Source organism: Melospiza georgiana, chromosome 2 (genome assembly GCF_028018845.1).
Source record: "Melospiza georgiana isolate bMelGeo1 chromosome 2, bMelGeo1.pri, whole genome shotgun sequence".
Lineage (NCBI taxonomy): Eukaryota > Metazoa > Chordata > Aves > Passeriformes > Passerellidae > Melospiza > Melospiza georgiana.
In genome coordinates, this window is record NC_080431.1 from 62,154,730 (window position 1) to 62,172,466 (window position 17,737).

General features: G+C 35.7%; 1 protein-coding gene across 2 annotated transcripts in view; it reads right to left on the minus strand.

Annotated features, from left to right (window-relative positions):
* Positions 1-286: 286 nt before the first annotated feature.
* Positions 287-17,737, minus strand: part of NUP58 (nucleoporin 58) — a 35,991-nt gene continuing 18,540 nt past the window's right edge. For both annotated transcript variants that reach the window (XM_058045059.1, XM_058045058.1), the window contains exons 13-16: positions 16,282-16,483; positions 10,297-10,395; positions 7,428-7,523; positions 287-2,243 (exon numbers count right to left, since the gene is read on the minus strand). In XM_058045059.1, the coding sequence (XP_057901042.1) occupies positions 2,074-2,243; positions 7,428-7,523; positions 10,297-10,395; positions 16,282-16,483 (567 nt within the window). In that variant the 3' untranslated portion in view covers positions 287-2,073. The remainder of the gene's footprint in view (positions 2,244-7,427; positions 7,524-10,296; positions 10,396-16,281; positions 16,484-17,737) is intronic.

Consider the following 17,737-nt stretch of genomic DNA (forward strand, 5'->3'; position numbering starts at 1 on the left):
AAGCCATTCCTAGTGCTGTGTTACATTACACCATGATCCAGGCTTACACTGTGCAGTGAAGAAATTCTAGACAACCCCACAATACAACACCTCCCTTTACCCCCTCTCCCTCTGCACTTTCAATCCAGGATCAAGGCCTTAACTTCAGCAAGAACAATTCTGCACTATATGAATTCTAGGAAGAACAGTTCTACATATTAGCCAATTAAGTTTTTGTTTCTCCTATAATGCAGGAGAATGACAGGAAATGATCTCTCAGATAGGCACATATGTATTACAAGGATCACAGCATTATTGTTTTATTGTTTGCACAATGGTAAGTTGCACATATGGACAAACAGTACACATTTAGAATTAGTTTCACAAATTAATACATTATAAGAGTCCAGTGGTTTAACATATTAACTATTAAAAAAAGCAGTAACAAAGAAATACAAACATTAAAGTTTTGACTGCAGCCCAGTAAAAGTTTAAAAACAGGTTGAAATCAAAATAAACCATAAGCTTTATTTTTCTGTGACATTAAAAAAAACACATATCCCTTCCTAAGAGACTGCTCACAAAGATGCAACAACATACAAGTACAAAAGTGAAGAATTCTGTGCTCAGTTTCCCTTAATTTTATCAGATTAAGTGACAAACCAAACATTTGTCAAAGAGCAATCGCTGCTGAACGCAGACACTTCCAAAACATACAAAATGATAGTAATACTTTAACAATAGAAAGCCAATGACAAAACCTCTACATAAAATCAACTTGGCTCCAAAGTTTCATGCTCACACATCAACCTAGTATCATTATTTGCAAAGAATCAATTGATTTGTTATTTCCTTCTTACGATATTTTCCTGGATATTCCTAGTGCACACCAAATTGGAGATGCAGAACAACAAGCTATGATGTTACAGTATATAAGATTCATAAACTACTGCTGCAATAGCTTTAACCTTCAAATGACATAATTTTCCTCTGTTTTTGAACAGCAAGTTACTGTACTACACCTTTTTCAAAAGCAGATGCCCAACTGCTTTTAAGGCAGGGCTGAAGAGAGAGAAGCTCATGAAGCAACTTGGGTTTGTAACACTTAATTTTGGTTTTCAATAGGACAGTGCATCTTAGCTCTCTCACATTCAGGAAAAAGCTCCTCCAGCCTGACAACTCCTGTTTGCACACAGACCTTGTGGCATCCTGAGCTTTCAGCTGAAATCCGGCAGTGCCCTACTCTCCAGCTCAGGAGAAAAACAAAACCCAACACTTTGGGAACATCACCTATGAAATGGTGTGTCAAAATCCCAGATTCTTCTTTAGAGTTGGCTGCTAAATGGGCCACAAAAAAGGCTAAAAAAACCAAAGCAAAACCAAAACAGCTACTAACCACTATCTACCAAACTTTATGAAATAGTAAACATTGTATTTCAGCTGGTTTTAAACAACAAGACACAGGAGCAATGATGACACAGCCTGGGACCCCCCATTTGAAATTCCTAGGAACATCTGGATATGGGACCACAGGACAACATGGAGAAACAGAACACACAAAGAAAAGGAGATCTGTCTATGGGGGAAGGTATGCACATCTGTGTTTTATACACATATATATATACACATACATACACACAGATGTGTGCACTGTACTGTATATATTTACATCCATATACACAAAAACACCCTGAAGTAGATTTAAAGGCCATATCCAGGAACAGAAGATATGAACTCTAGTATTTGTACTAGAATATATTTTATCTGTACAAAAAAAACAAATATGCATATATTCATATGGTATAAAGCTTATTAACAAAAAATATTCTGCTACTAACATTAGGTTAAATAGATGATTTTACAAGATTCTTTAATAATAATGCAGTATAGAACATTTCTAAAACTAGGGCCCAAAATAAAAATACATAAACGGGTTTCTATTCACAAGAAAATAGCTGTTCAATATGATTTCACTAGGGAAAAGTAGCAAAATTTTTATAAATCTCCTGGGATGCAATTTAATTAATCAATCTACAAAAATAGACTTTTCAGATGAAGAAAGTTGATGCGCTTCCCCCTCCCTAAAAGGGGTGCCTATCTTTTCCCTCGCTTGTTTCCTGCTGGAGGTTTCTTCAGCTGAAGAAGTTGCCCTCCTGTCCCAAAGCCTGCAGATGCAGGATTAGACACCCCGAACGTCAGGCCAGCTGATGCTGTGATGCCAGGATTGCTGAAGTTAAACCCAGATGTAGTCGAGCTCCCAAAGCCTTATGGGGGAGGGAAAAATATTTTAAAACATCAGTTTTATCAGGATTGTAAATTCATTCTCCTTGAAGTTTTTACCAGCAGCCACTTTATTACCAGCAGCTGTAACACTTTATACCAACAGAGATCAACGATGCTAAATCACATTGCTAGAGCACTTGGACTTGCCATGGCATCTTGGATAATGCAGCACTAACAGAGACCACCTCAGTGAATGCCAACAATCCTATCCTAAACCACAAGTCTCTGATACCATTACCCATACAAGAGTAGCACACCAAAGTCCCACTGAAATCATACAACAGAAGAACCACAATTCCTCAACTTCTCAGCATAAACATGTGATGCACTCCTAAGGTGGAAGGGAAGGCAGCAGGTACAGGTGGACCATGGACCACTCCACTCACAGCAGGGAAATGGCAAAGCTGGAGTTGAAGTGCTCAGTCTTACACACATGGCACACATCACACCTTACATGTAAGGCAGAAAAGGCTCAAAAAATCCTTGCCAGACTGTTTGTATTTGAAAACACCCCTTATGACAAACCAAAACCAGACTAGAAACAAAGATTTGGAAAAACTGCATGACTGGCTGAGCAAATTGTGCTATTTTAACTCCTCTACCCTCTACTATCAAGGTAAACAAACCGAACATATGCAGCTGTGAAACCAGGTCAGTTGGAAAAAGCCCCCTACAGTTTCCAGCAACAGTAATACTAACTCATTTCACTTTCTGTTATAAATTTGTATCAATTATGCATCATCAACTTAGATAATAATTGCAACTATTAGAGAATGCTAGAAACATCTCAAAGATTACTTTAAGAAGCAGAACTTCATAACTTCACTTTTTGTTGTCTCAAGAGACCACAAAATAATAAGACATGAGCAAGTTCAGATTTTAACAAAGAGCTTCATACAAGTTGTGTATGAAAACCTGCAAACAATTAAGATAATAAGAAAAATGAGACTGGTTCACAATCAAGAAAGGTATATTCTCAATATGCATTACTTTATATTGCTTCATTAGTTCTCTAGCGGACAGTTGAAGCAGTCCTTTGGTCACATCAGTATCTTCAACTCAATGCATAAAATATTTCTGGAGTACAGTAATAAAAGCCCAACTTGTTGTCTCATCAGAATCCTAAAGTAGCTCTCACAAGCCTGATGTCTTCTGTTCTCTCAGTTGTTACCGACACTGCATTAAGAAATACTTCAAAACATAACATGAAACTGTTCCTCCTGCAATGTCTGGACTTGGGTTGCACACATCTTGTCAAGAAAATTCCTTATCAACATTCCAGTAACTCACAGTCCTACAGCATGCAGTTGCCTGCATAGAACTCATTGTCAGTGTAATGGTTGTGTAGATCTGGAGTGTGACTAATGAGAGTGACTGATAGTGGTCATTTGGGTCTTGTCTAAATTTTATGGGCTAATTTGTCATTCATCCTAGGATGTAAGGCGTGAAAACACATGCAATTGTTACTGCATGTCCCTGATAACTCTGAATCCCAGCTAAGATTGATCAGGGAGTCTCTTGAATGAAAAAAAGTTACCTTTTCATGTATGTGAGATAACAGGCAAGCATTGATTCCCACAGAAAACATCATGAATGCCATTCATAATAAAGCTGCATGTGACCTCTAGTGTCAGGAGTTCGGTAGGCAAGAGTAAAGTGTTCATCAATTACCTCCACCTTGCTGCTTCTAGATGCAGGGATTATTTTGAGGCATGCAGGGAAGGCAGGCTACAGTTTACTTGAATAATATTACAGTAAGAGATGCATAAGATATGGGATGGAAGACTGAGAACATGCTTGTTAATTTAGATACAGCTTGGAAAGTAATAGCTGTTATGCTAGCAGTGACATTAAGGGCAGCCATCAAAGTATACAAAGGCAGATGTGAAATTTGTATGTATGGTTTTCTCCTGTCATGGCAGCATAACAAGGCCAAGGCACCAAGTTTCATCAGAAGTAAACCAAACCCTAAAGCTGAACACTCAAATGAAAAATCCTCAAGATAAAAAACTTAAACAAGATACACATTGAGTATTATTTCTGTTGCAAGAAAAGACGATCAGTCACAGAATAGGTCAGTTTAGATGGAAGACTCACAGTCTTGAACCATAGGTATAATGTGATCAACAACATCTCTGCTGAAATTAGTATTATTTATGTGTGAACAGTGATTTTCAGGAAGTAAATGACAACCTGTCCTTCAAGGACACAGTTTCACATCTCTCCAGTGTTATGATCACACTTTATTCACTGGGTTTGTACATCTCTGCTTCTGTCAGCCCTTTGGCTTGGTAAGCCAAAGGTGAGTACCTCCCCATAACAGCATTTTTTTGGGTAATTTTAATACTACAGGGAGAAACAGCAGTTCATCAGATGGCAATCCATTCCTGCTTTCATCTCCCATGCCACAATGGGTGCTCTAGATCAAAAAGTATTTCAAGAACAGCTTTGACTGATTTATTATAGCCTTTCTATCTAAAAGCTGCTCAAAGATTATATTAAGGTCTGTTTTTCAGCAGTATGAGTCCACACAGCCATGAACCCACTTATTATCTCTTATCTAGTTTACTGAGGCTGCAATTCTTCAATAAAAATAAGTCTCCAACAGGAGTTTTCAACTCAGATCTTTAAAGTATATTTACCATCTGTTTTCACAAAAATTGTGTTTGAACACTCGCCTTCCTCTTAGCATTTTATTAAATTGTTAAATAAATGTAATGGTGATTTTTTCCTTTTCCCATTACTTGGAGAGTCTGATGTCCTTTACAATAGCTCACTAACATGAGCCTTTTGGTTGCCATTAAATGAATAAGAGTAGCAATTAAATGGGACTTGTTTTGGAGTCAGCTTTCTGGAGTGTCTCTGTGTTTCAAGAGGGACACCTGATTCACTGTTCCATCTCACATCTGTGTCCACTAAAGAAAATGCAAGCACACTGAAGCTGCTCTGCTCTTCATCTGCTGATGAACACAACAACCATTCCTGGACCAAGCCAAATTTACTATTAGAAGATGCTCAAAGACTATCAGAGGACTCAGAATTTTTTCCTCAAACACAAAGTGAAATGAAGAAGAGCAGTAATACCGCTACAAATATTTTTGCATCTTTTAAAGCAATTAAACCTAACTTATAAAAATCAAACTCCTGATAGAACTAATTTGGGGATCTATAATTATAGTTTTAAAATAAGATCTAACTTATCAAAAATCCGTGGAGGAGAGCTGGGGCAGCCTAAGCAGCCTGGAACAGTGTGTGCTGGAACACACACTTACCTAGTGTTCCCAGACACATTTGTCTGGGAAAACACTTAACTGCTCATATCTAAACCCAAGCAGCAACAACAGTGAATTCCATAACCCATATTCACCCCACTTTCTTAGCTTTTTCAAAGAAATAGATTCAGAAACAAGATGCAACCATTATATTGTAAGATAAACTAGAGTATGCTTTCAAGATCCTGTAAATGATACCTAAGAAACAGGACACAAAAAATTTGAAAGAAGTAAATATAATCTAGCTAGCCTCATGTATCATTCAAACCAATTTATACACATTTATACACCCTCAATAAAATTACAGATCATACACAATCCAGGTGCTATATGACATAAGGTTTTGGATAGAGAAGGTAAAAGTGCGTTTTTGGACTCCCAAATTTTTAATAGCAGTTTCTATTTCATAACCCATCTAGATAAGGATTTCATGACCACTTAATTTTCAAAGCAAAAAATGACAGAAATTACATTTCACTTGGTTTTATTCAGCTACTTTCTGTAGCTGAGACTCTTTCTGAGGTAACTGACAATCTTAATTTTATTGGATGCAATCCCTTCATTTGCAAAAGAGACTGATGGCACTGACTCCATGACAAAGTCTGGTTTGAGGGAAATGGTATCTAAATTGCCTCTGCACACCACCAACGTAGCTAAGACAGACTTGTTATTTATTTTGGCTTGATGCTTATTTAGTGATGGACAACTGATCCCTACAAGTAGTTTTGTAATTCTACTTTTAGTATGTTAAAAACTATTAACTTTGTAATCCAGCAGCTTTAAATGCTGCAATATTATTTAATACAGACTCAGGAACAATAGGCTACAAGATAAAACCATAAGCAGTGTAAGTTTCCAATTGTTTCTCATGTTAAGAGCTAAGTAAAAGAAGGCTGATGCTTGGACACCAGATACTGTAAAGAGTCCCATAAAGAACCTACTAGGTTGCTAATATTCATGAATGTTACACAGCCAACCCAGTGAGCCATTTCCACCTTATAATGCAAAGCTTAAAGTACTTTACAGGCCTAGCAACTCATCACTAACCAAGGAGAATCCAGAATACAAATCATAGCACTTCCTAGTAAATATCAGCAAAATGCTCTTTTCTTTTAATAGCAGTTGATCAAACATTTTTCTTGAGAAATGATCCTCCTTCAATGTGCCATTGAAAAAAGACTTCAAGACAGACTATAGAAGCTATTTGCTTAGTAATAACTTAGTAAGCTACTATTCCTATTTAAAAGGTAAATAGAAGTGCCAGCTATATTTCAGACTTTCAGTTAAGGCACAATAGCATCCATATTTTATCACCCCCCAAAAAATGAAACCAAAATAGCTCAATGAGTACTGTGTAGTTCAATTGCCATGGAAATGTTTTCAAAGTAGTTAATATAATGAATTATAAATATATACAGAGATACAATACATACAAATCACTATTCAGAGTAAGCACTTATATATTTTTAGGAAACCTCTGGGCTTCCAGAAAATAATTTTAACCTTATTAGTAAATATACTAAGTCAAATTACTAGTATATTTGTGACTAATTTATGCACGAATTTCAATCAGTAACTCATACCATGCATTCAAGTGACAACTGCTCTTCTCTGTATGAGGCTGTATCTGACCTTCTGCTTCCACTCTTAATTGGGACAGACACCATGAAATGGGAAACATTAATGCTCAATCAATACTGTCTACATAGGAGACCTTCAACAGAACCCAGAAACTTATCTGAAAATGTGTCTCTAGCAAGTAAATAGTTATGTTAACAGTGATTTACACATGCAACTTTAAACAATCAATTTCTTGGAGTGAGAGCAGCAGTTTGATTATAAAACTTGCTTTAAGATAAACTTGATTTTTGAATTCAAAAGAAACAAACCAACCTGCACTTAGACTTCCTGATGGTTTACTTGTAGTTCCAAACCCAAATGATGACGCTCCTGTGGCACTACTTCCAAAGGCAGAGCTACTTCCAAATCCTAGTAGAATAATGGTAAAGACATACAACAAAAAAAATTACAGACACAGCAATTAAAGACACATAGGTTTTAGGTGAGTACTCTAAACTCAAACATAATTCTAAGCATTATTTGTAAAAAAATACTCCTAAGATTATTATCTGAAGAGTATTTATCCTTGACACAGCATCATGTTAAGAAAACAGTGCAAATTGGAAAGTATTGAGAAAAATACTACCTTCAAAATCCAAAACTGAATAAAGAAAAAATTATAAAAACAGGTGGTGTGAACTCTCAGAGTTTAAAAACTATCTACTGAATTGCCATTAAACTGGCAGGAAATGGTAACCAAATGAGCCAAAACGAAGAAATTTCAGATATAAGCTACATGACTTATTACAGAAAGTCACAATCTTCATCTACAACTCTAGAAAAAAGAAATATGCTTAAAACAGAGTAAAAGCATTTTCTTCAGTTTACACATGGCTTATTTTAGAGTCGTTCCCTTCCCAGGTTATTAGGAATGAGCTTTATCTAGGAAACTACAACATAGTTTAAATACAGAATAAAAACCATCAAAGGGCAGCCTTAAATGTACAGCTGTGACAAAATTTAATTCTGTTGATTTTGCAACTGAAATTCATATTTTATAATACAAATTTTTTAAGATTTCAAATTGTATTATTAATATGAGGTCACTGAAGAAAAACTAAATTGAAACTTGAAATAGAGGCCAGACAATAGGAACAGTAAGAACACTGTATACTCTGATTTTGGCTGTCTCAGGTTTTCAAAAAGAAAATAGTATTTGTACTTATGTTTGGGGAAATCATGCTCCCATCTTAAGTTTCAAGTGAGGAAAAATCCTTTTATTTACTGCAAACTGAGCATTTACCATTCCTTTACAGAAATATTTTTGAGATTTTAAAACCAGTAAGGACTGAACACACTATCTGGAGCAGTAGTCTCAAGTTTTCTAAGATTTTAAAATCAAATTAAGGGTAGGTAATGACAAGTATCATCTCCATGTAAGACAGTTCATTTAAATTACATACTTTTTTGTCTTTTCTAAGTTGAAATCCATAACCAATGATCAGGCAAGGTGTCTGCAAATATTTAACAAAGCATAGGATCTATGCTAATAATTTATACACTTAAATGTAAAAGCCTCTGTTTATCACTGTCAATGTAAACTGAACATTAATCAAGGAAAGAGAGCAAATTTCCCCAATTAAAATAAAACTTCCAGAGCATATACAAGAAACTGTCCTGTTCAAAAACCCTAATCCCTAAGATTAAAATCCCAAACAAACTTAAGCAATCATTCAGCCAATTTGTTTCCAAGAACACACCTACAGGCTATTTTGCAGGTATGTGTTTATTCTTCTACATTTGCTTCTACCAGACAGCCTTATGGATTTGTTAAGACATTTTGCAAATTAATGATGCAAACAAATACCTTCCTAGGCAGAGAGCTAGGAAAAAAAAAGAGAATACAAGTCAGGATTTTGGACAAAACTAAAAGCAATTGGAATGTTCATTTATTTACATATGTAAGACTAGTGAACAATCTTTAGTCTACAACCTTTTCAGCAGAAATGGAAGAATTTTGTTTGGTTTGTTTTTTAAGGCATTTAAAAACATTGCAGGAAAAACTGGTAATTCTAAAGTAATTTCCTTTTAGCACATTATTTTCACTTTCTCCTTGTTTAGGTATATAGATTTTCTTTTATCTGAAAACACTTAAAATCTGATGAGAAGGGACACTGGTAGATAGAAAGGTATTTTAAGATGATTATTAAAGGTAAAGCTCATGTAACATCCAGGTTGCATCATCTTCCCAATACTGAGTGACGCTTAATTATTTTCAATACATTACAACACTGACTCATATGTTCAGCTCAAAGGTAAAATGTAGGAATGGGGATTGAGGCTGCAGAGAAGGGAGGATGTAACAAGAAAAGCCATGTTATGTTTGCACTCAGCAGATGTAACCATTTTCTTTGCAGATCTTATAAAAGCTCCAGAAAACATTAGTATCTGTAGGAACCCCAACCTACATAGACAGGAAAGTTACATGTCCATTAGATTCTGCTACTCAAATTCTATCTGTAGCTCTAGTGCTGAGAGCATATTACATGTAAAATAAAATGTCTACATTAACTTGGAATTTATTTTTTTTAATATTGCCTACTTTTTCAGTCATGTGTTCTCCTGGAATACAGTCGACACCAGCACTATTAACATTTTGGTAAGTATTTTTCCCTCACTTTCACGTGTTGCTTTTTCAGCTGGGGGGGAGATTTTTTTCCCCACCTCAGCACTCAGGCACAGAGTGAGTGCTAAAGCAAACAGATTTCAGGATCACAGAATGGCAGTAACTTTTTAACATTTATTCTCATTTTAATACAAGCAGAAATAGGTCCCTATAGTTAAAAGGTGAAAAACTCCCATGGATTATCTACAATGTGATCTAATGTCTCAGGTGCCTAATTTTCATATAGGTAATATTCAGTCAAGTTGTAGCTCTAACACACATGATGTCCTTCCCTAGCTTTCAGAGCACAACCGCTCTTGTGATTACCTAATCCTGTTTATCTTGGGGTTTCACTACAATGGCTTAGCCCTAGCAACTCCTCCTGCTAGGAAGGAAGAAGCCTGGAAAGCACAGACCTGCCAAACTGTAAGGTCTTTCCCTGAAAGATATCATCCTCTTAGTGGAGTGCAAGGTTTGCAAGAGATTCAGCTGTGCGATATAATAATTCAATGAAAGATTAGAAAAGTTAAAGTGTACCTCCAAGGCTTGAAGAACCTAAGCCACTTGATTGCAAGCCAGTGCCAATACCTGAGCCGAATGGCGTTCCAAAACTAACTCCCAGAGATGGCTGTGGCCCTGGTACAAAAAAAATGAGAACAAACTTGCCTTACTCTTTGGCAGTAAAGAGGTCCTTTATTTACTTATTCAAGTATTTGATAATGTGAACATCATTGCTTTCAACAAACCCCATTAAGAACCCAGATTTTACCTCATCAAAATTTCTCACTTTACTGTCTGCCTCTACATTCACTTACCAAAAATCTAAGAAAATATTGATTGCAGTAAGGTGAAACTAACCAAAACTAATAACATAAAAACATAATTTAGTATTTTTAAAAGTTATCCAGTCTCACCTTAAGCTTTAAAATGTTAATCAAAACCTTGAGAGAACTCATAGGTAACAACATTTTGCCACCTGTATTAATGGAATCAGAGTAAGGGAGAACTTTCAAATTAGAAACATAAGAATTGACACTAATGTAACTAAAACTGTATTACCTAAAATTAATTTAATAAATAGGAGTCTTCAAAACTACTCAAGTATACCATCCAAATTTAAACAGAACACTAAGATAAAAAACAAGACAATGACTTTATTTTATTAAATTTATTGTTCATTTTTAAGCAAGTCAATTACACAGTAACATGACAATTCATTTTTTTTCCACACAAGTGATAACTGAGTTCTGTTAAGCTCTGCTACATAACACCATTCAATAAGGTAAACTAGTCAAACCACCTGTTTAAATAACCATTTACAAAAGGCACAGTTCTGTGTACCTTAATGAATTAGATACATTCAAAATTTCAGAGTTTGTTCCATAATTTAAAAAAGTTGACAGTACTTTCCCTGCGTATCCACATTAAGATGCAGGACTGTCAAAAAAACAATTTCAGTCTGCCAAGATGAAATTTACAGTCTCAGTTCCTTTTTTTATTTTACTTTAATCCTGGGGAATAAAGAATCAACTTGCTAGCCCATCACTAACACAATTTAAAATAATTAATTCTGATAAATAATTAATATATTTTGACAGTTTTCACAGTACAATCTTCTATTCCTGTCTTTTTCAAACAGTTTTCAGTGCACTATTTAAAAAGATTAACCATTAAAGATAAAATACAGTGCCAAACTCTTAATCCACAGACATCCACACCTCTGCTCAAGATGGCCTTCTCCATCTTTGAGCATACTTGACATCCTGGTTCTGTGAAAGTGATGATTTATTCAAATATTACTATAAAGCTCAGATGCCTTTGACCTTTTTCCTAAACCATTATGACATCTAGGCTATTTCAATTCAAAATTTCCCATTACAAATATTTATATATAGTTTTAAAATGTGAATATTTCAAGCTCTTAAAAATAATTTCAGTATTTCAAGATTTAAATGGAAAATCATTTTGAATCAAGTGAAAGGCACTGTATGTTGAAAAGTGACAACTTTTGCTAGGAACACAAAATTCTTACGTGATCCAAGCTGAATAACATCTGTATACACCAAGTAGTGTTAAAACTAAATTTTAAGGCCAACTAAAGTTGTTAGCCTTCAGACTCTGCTTAGCAGGGAATAGTTGGAAAACCCAAGCTATTTCTTCCATTTAAAAAAAAGTATATCAGATGTTGCAATTACAAATTTCCACAGATTTCAAACTAAAGTTGTTTACATCCAGTTTAAATACTGATACATCTACCTAGCAGCTCTTAAAAAATAAGAAAAATGACAAAAAACCAAAACCCCCTACACAAGTCAGTGAGCTAATTAACTGAAAGAACCCAAAAACACATATCCAGTTCCTTCTCAAGTACACAGGTTTCTATCTCAGTAGGAGGCACTGTTAGTGGAAGACCTTATAAACAAAACACTACAGTCCTCCAGGCCAAGCTTTTTACCAAATGCAACATGCTTTTTTTAGAGCCAGTATAAAACATTATACTAAAACACCTCAGATCATATAAAACAGGATCTTATGCCTTAGGCTAACAAACTTTTTATTGAGCAGCAGCATATGATATTTGTTGATTTTGTACCATAATGTTCTGAAGGTATCATCACTGCTTATAGTTCTTGTAAGTAAACATAATATTCAACAGCAAAAGACTAGTAAGACTCCTTGAAGCCGAGAGTATTAGCAAGAAAAAATGGCACTTCCGGCTATTACAGGTACAAGACAAATTCTTTATAACAAAGTGTTTTAACATTTTAGAACTTGATGTATTTGCCCTGTAGAGCACTTCAGTTTAATGAATAGGACCTATTACAGAGAGCCAGACAGGTCAGACAGATTTCCTACTGATGTTCTGCAATTTTTAAAAATTACAGCTGGTCTAAACAGTGAGTAAATTTAGCATTACAATTTAGATCTGATTGTGACAAAGTCATACACTGGTTCATTTTAACCAAAGTCAATATCAAACCACATAATAAGAAGTTTAAGTGCTATAAAATTTGAGTATCCTTTCCAATTAGAACTTCAGTCTCACACTGAGTTAAGTCAAAACAAAGTGTGCTAACAGCTTCATAATGCTTTGACTAATTTTGTACTTCACCAGTAAAGGAGAGAGTGAGTTTCTTAGGGGGTTATTTCTGTATGACAAAAGGTGAGCCTAAAGAATAGCCTTTCTTTAAGACAGTCTAGTCTTACCCAAAAAAACATCAGTTGCAGCCTCATGCATTTACAGGTCTCAGTGCACTAGGCTTTAATTTCCTTTGAAATCTTATATTGTGATCCCATCAACATAAATAGGTAGATTAGCCACTATCATTGGAACTTCCACGCTGTTCAAGATTGCTCAGGGAGGGTGCAGATGAGGCAGTGTTTAAAATTTCATCTGCTACTGCAGAAAAGCATGACCAGCCTCACTGCTGTGCCAAAAAAGCTGTGCTCAGAATGAAAGTGCCAAGCTAGGGAGAAAAGTTGTGTACAGCCTAAACGTGAGCATAATTTCAATAATTCTAGCTTAAAAAACTGCACAAAAATTGTGCTTTAATGTGCACACCACAATCCTGATGTTGTGATTACCCATCCCAGGTGAGCAGTGGAGTGCATTTTTGCTCCCTTTCTTTCATATGGCCAGGACTCACTGGCTTTATTTATTTCAGTAGAAGCCAGAAAGGTCTGGGCATACAGAGAGAACACAGGGTGCATATCTACACCCAGGAACTGGGAAAACATTCCCTGATCCCACAGCTTAGATGTAGCTACTAAACTTTTGACTTCTGAAAAGAAATGTAAAATAAATTATTATTTATCTTTTTTCAAAGAAAGAACAGTAACTAACTCTAAGTTAATCTTACTAAATACTTAACATTGTAAACATCAAATATTTTTTAAAAGAGACTAAGCATCCTGATCCCTCAATACTAGAGTATTATATATTACATTTTTCATCAAGAACTTTATAAAGGCCAGATTAATTTTCTTGTTTAATTCTCATTTTCAAAAACGGCAATAGCAGATCAGGTATTACACAGACATCCCTTACCCCTCCCTTTACATACACCTCTTTTCATAGCCTTTTTTCTCAGAACCTTTTCCCATCCCTCATCTACCCCACTCTTCAAGATCCAGATCTTGCAAAGAAATATGTATGATTTTAACTTCTAGCAGATAGTATATCCAATTCACGACAACATAATACAAAGCTAAAACATGCAGCATTTGCATTACTTCAGCAAATGGCCATCTAAAAACTCAAGCAATAAAAAGGAAATGAAGATGAGGCAGTCCTTAAAGATTCCTGCAAAACTGAAAGAACAGATTCTTCTCTTTCTCCAAAACAAAAATTGGCAGCCTTAATCTGAAACTAGGAAAAAGTCAAGCTCTGAAATGAGTCATTTAGGAAAGCTATGAAATGTTCCCATTTAACAAACTTTTAGGGCTTCAAGGTATCTTTGAAATAGTTTAGGCCTGACTAATTCTACTTTTGATCTAGAGAGAACTCCAAGTGCCTTTTTCTTTCATCTAACCCTAAAGAGTTTCAAGTATTCTTAAAGTGCCACTCAGAACATCAATCTATTTCTTCAGGTCCTCCAGTGAGTTGCACAGAGGGTAAAAGTATTTCAACTGAATAAGTAGTAAAAATATTGTTGTCTACTTCTGCTGACATGTTTGATATAAGTTAATGGCTTTGTTCTATCTGCATCATGCTTGTAGTTGGCACAATGTTGGGTTCTGAAATACTCTGTCAAAACAACTACAAAAAAAAAGAGACAAACCACAAACCAACCTTCACACACTCCCATTTGCTCCTTTCACTACAAAACGTTACAAAATATCTCCAGGTACAGAGTCTCATTACCTCAGTTATGTTGGTACAGGCCAATTCTGCCATTTGAGTTTCCCCCCCCTCCTCTCTTCATTCCTATTACTAAGAGAATATTCACAAAGTCATGCCGTAAGTGGCATAAGCTCACTGAAGTTATTAGCAGTTCCCTTGAATCTGGACTAGGAAGTTCAGGAACTTCAAATCCCTCACTTCATTTCATAAAAGTGCAGGAATGATTTTAAATGTGACATCCCAAGAGTATGACTTTCATAAACAACTAATCCTGTACTGACCAAAGAGAGGCTTTAAAAAAAATGTAAGATAACGAAAAAGATGAAGAGTAAATTACTTTGGCAATATTAGGCTGCACAAACAGTGTGCAACAATACTACTATCAGTATTAAAACCTCTGAAGCATAATATTATATTAACTCATGTTTTCTGTTTAAAACCAAACTCTTTTGAAAGTGCCACCTCAACAAAATTTCAATGAATTAACATAGTAACAACAGAAAGACTGTGGTCTATGACTGAAATTCTGAAAAGTAGTATTTCACAAAGATTTTGGGGTCTGTTCAAAGTAATCTGTCATACCTATAATTTAAACCCATCTCCCTGCTGTTTAGAAGGGTGAGGGCTGGAAGCACTTTGTATTTCTCTTATGAAAAGGCAAGGACAACCAAGTAATGTGTCAAACTTAACATGGTTGCTGCATACGTCTCTAATTATCATTCAAAATATCACTGCTGTTACAAGACCAGAGAAAGCACTATCACTTTCAGTACACCTAGGTGAATAATATTTTAGGAAATTAAAGGTAGAATGAAGCTACTGATACTCTTCATAATTTGCTGACAGAGATAAATATCCCTGTTCAAGTAAAATTAAATGGAATTGACCTTATTTCTGGTCCCTGATGACATACAAATTCAGTTGTCTGTATTCTGAAATTCCTCAGAGAAGGTTGGTTAGTTTAACAACCTCAATTAAGGTGCCTTAAATTATTTCCTTTGCCACATGTATCCATTCTTTATTTGCAGTGGGTCATGCATTTCCTTTGTTTTGGTCTTCCTCTTACTCACATGCACAGGCAGAACCAGTGACCCACTCTACTTTATCTACTAATTATTCACAATAGTAGAATGGCCAGCAAAATGCTCCGATGTCATACTGACAAAAGAATTGGCTACAAAATAAGCCAGGCATTTGACTTCCTATTCTACAGAGATTTGCTTCACTATCCTTCTTGTTCTACAGCATTGTTCATTTTACAGTTCCAAAGTGCTATATAAAAAAGCATTATTAATCTTACATAAAGAAAACATAGTATGCATTTAGATATTCTCTCCTCTCCAATTTAAAATAATTTACTGTAATGATACAATTTCTGGAAAGAGGCTATACTACGTGTATTCAGAGATGTTACTTCAGAGTGAAGACTCACATTCCAAGGGGTAAGTTAGAACAATACAGTAAGTATCACTAATACAAGTAGATCCACAAGATTAAGTATCTGTTGTATAATTATTGCTAAGTCTACCCTGCATTTTTCTATTGGCTATGTATCAGTAACTTCGCTCATCACAACGTTTAGATTTTCAGTCTAACACAAAGGAAGACCTCATAGAAAATGTTACACAAATTTACTATTGTCATAACACTAATAATCTATAACTTGAATGCACTCAGACCTGTAGCAGGCTGTTGCTGCTGAGTAAGTGTTGCAGCCATTGCAACGGCTGCTGCATTTGGTATGTTGCTGAAAGGGGTCGGTCCAGTGGTAACGCGTGGCGCGCTTTGCCACTTCTTTGCTTCTGTTCGTCTTGCCTCAAACACATCCATGGCATCTCCCAGAAAGCTTTTCCTGTAGCCAAGGTATTGGTCTTTGAGCATCTGAAGGGGATGGGAGGAAGCTATTTTAGTTCCATGTATCAGACATAAACCCTCAACTTAATAAGGAAAGAGATGCTGAGTTATAAATAACATTTTCTAAAAGAACAAAGAAAAACCCACGATAAACCAAACCAACAAACACCACCACCAAAACAAATGAGAAGCTCCCTCCAAAACCCAAAAAACCTTGTCAGGTTATAAGATAGAAAGAACTGGTTTGCAACAGCCACAGCCAGAACAGGCTGCATACTTAAATTCTGCAAAGCCATTGAGGATAACTGATACCATTCAGTATGTCAGCCTGTGTCTTTCAATGTTGGAGCAAATCACCACAATTCTATTTGAATCACTGTACTTAGCTGATCCAAGAGGAAAAATAAAGCCACATTACTAGCTTATAAAATAACACCCTTTTCTTCAGTGCTACCTTTCCACCATGGAGTCTGCTTTTGCTCCCTATCACCTTCACCTGTGTTTCTTTCCTTCCTTTCACTCTTGCATTTCTTCTTACCAAAGAGCTAAGTTTTTGAATTCACTCTTGTTTCTGATGCATTTCATTAGCAATGTAACACAGCAAATGCAACAGATCATTCTGCCTTAGGGTAACAGGAAGCCCACATCTCTTGTGCCATGATGCCACACCCTCCCTTGCCTCTGCCCTTTCCCCCCCTCGAAACTCCACCACCTTCTGCGGCAATAGCCCAGCTTGGCTTGTTCATCATGAACAATTTCTGTCTGTCATAGATGAGGAAACTACAGGTATCTTGCATAACAAAAATGGAATAAAAATCTTTAACTAGGTAACTGATAATTATTTCCATTTTATAACAGGAAATCTTTAAATGAAATTGATTTATTAAAGGACAACTGTTTCCAGTTTATAGAAGGCATACATGGTCCTATGCTCCTGGCTAAGCATATGCTTGTTTCCTCAAAGAGGAGTTTGCAGTCCAAAAATTCTCACTCAGGATTTGAACCCCTGTAATTCCAGATCAACCAGCAACAGCAGGAACCACACAAAGAATGCCCCCATTACCACATTAGAAGTGCTGTCTTTGGAGAGAAAAGACAATTGTAAAATTCTGATGGAATTTAATACAATAGCATGCTGACTGCCCTAAGAGGTGACAAAATCCATTAGAAATCCTAAAGCAGTTTTTAAGGCTATACTATGCTGAATGATTTAATAACATTACCTACTCAAATTGTGCCCAAGCACACTTACTTTTCATCAGGCAAAGAAATGAACTATTA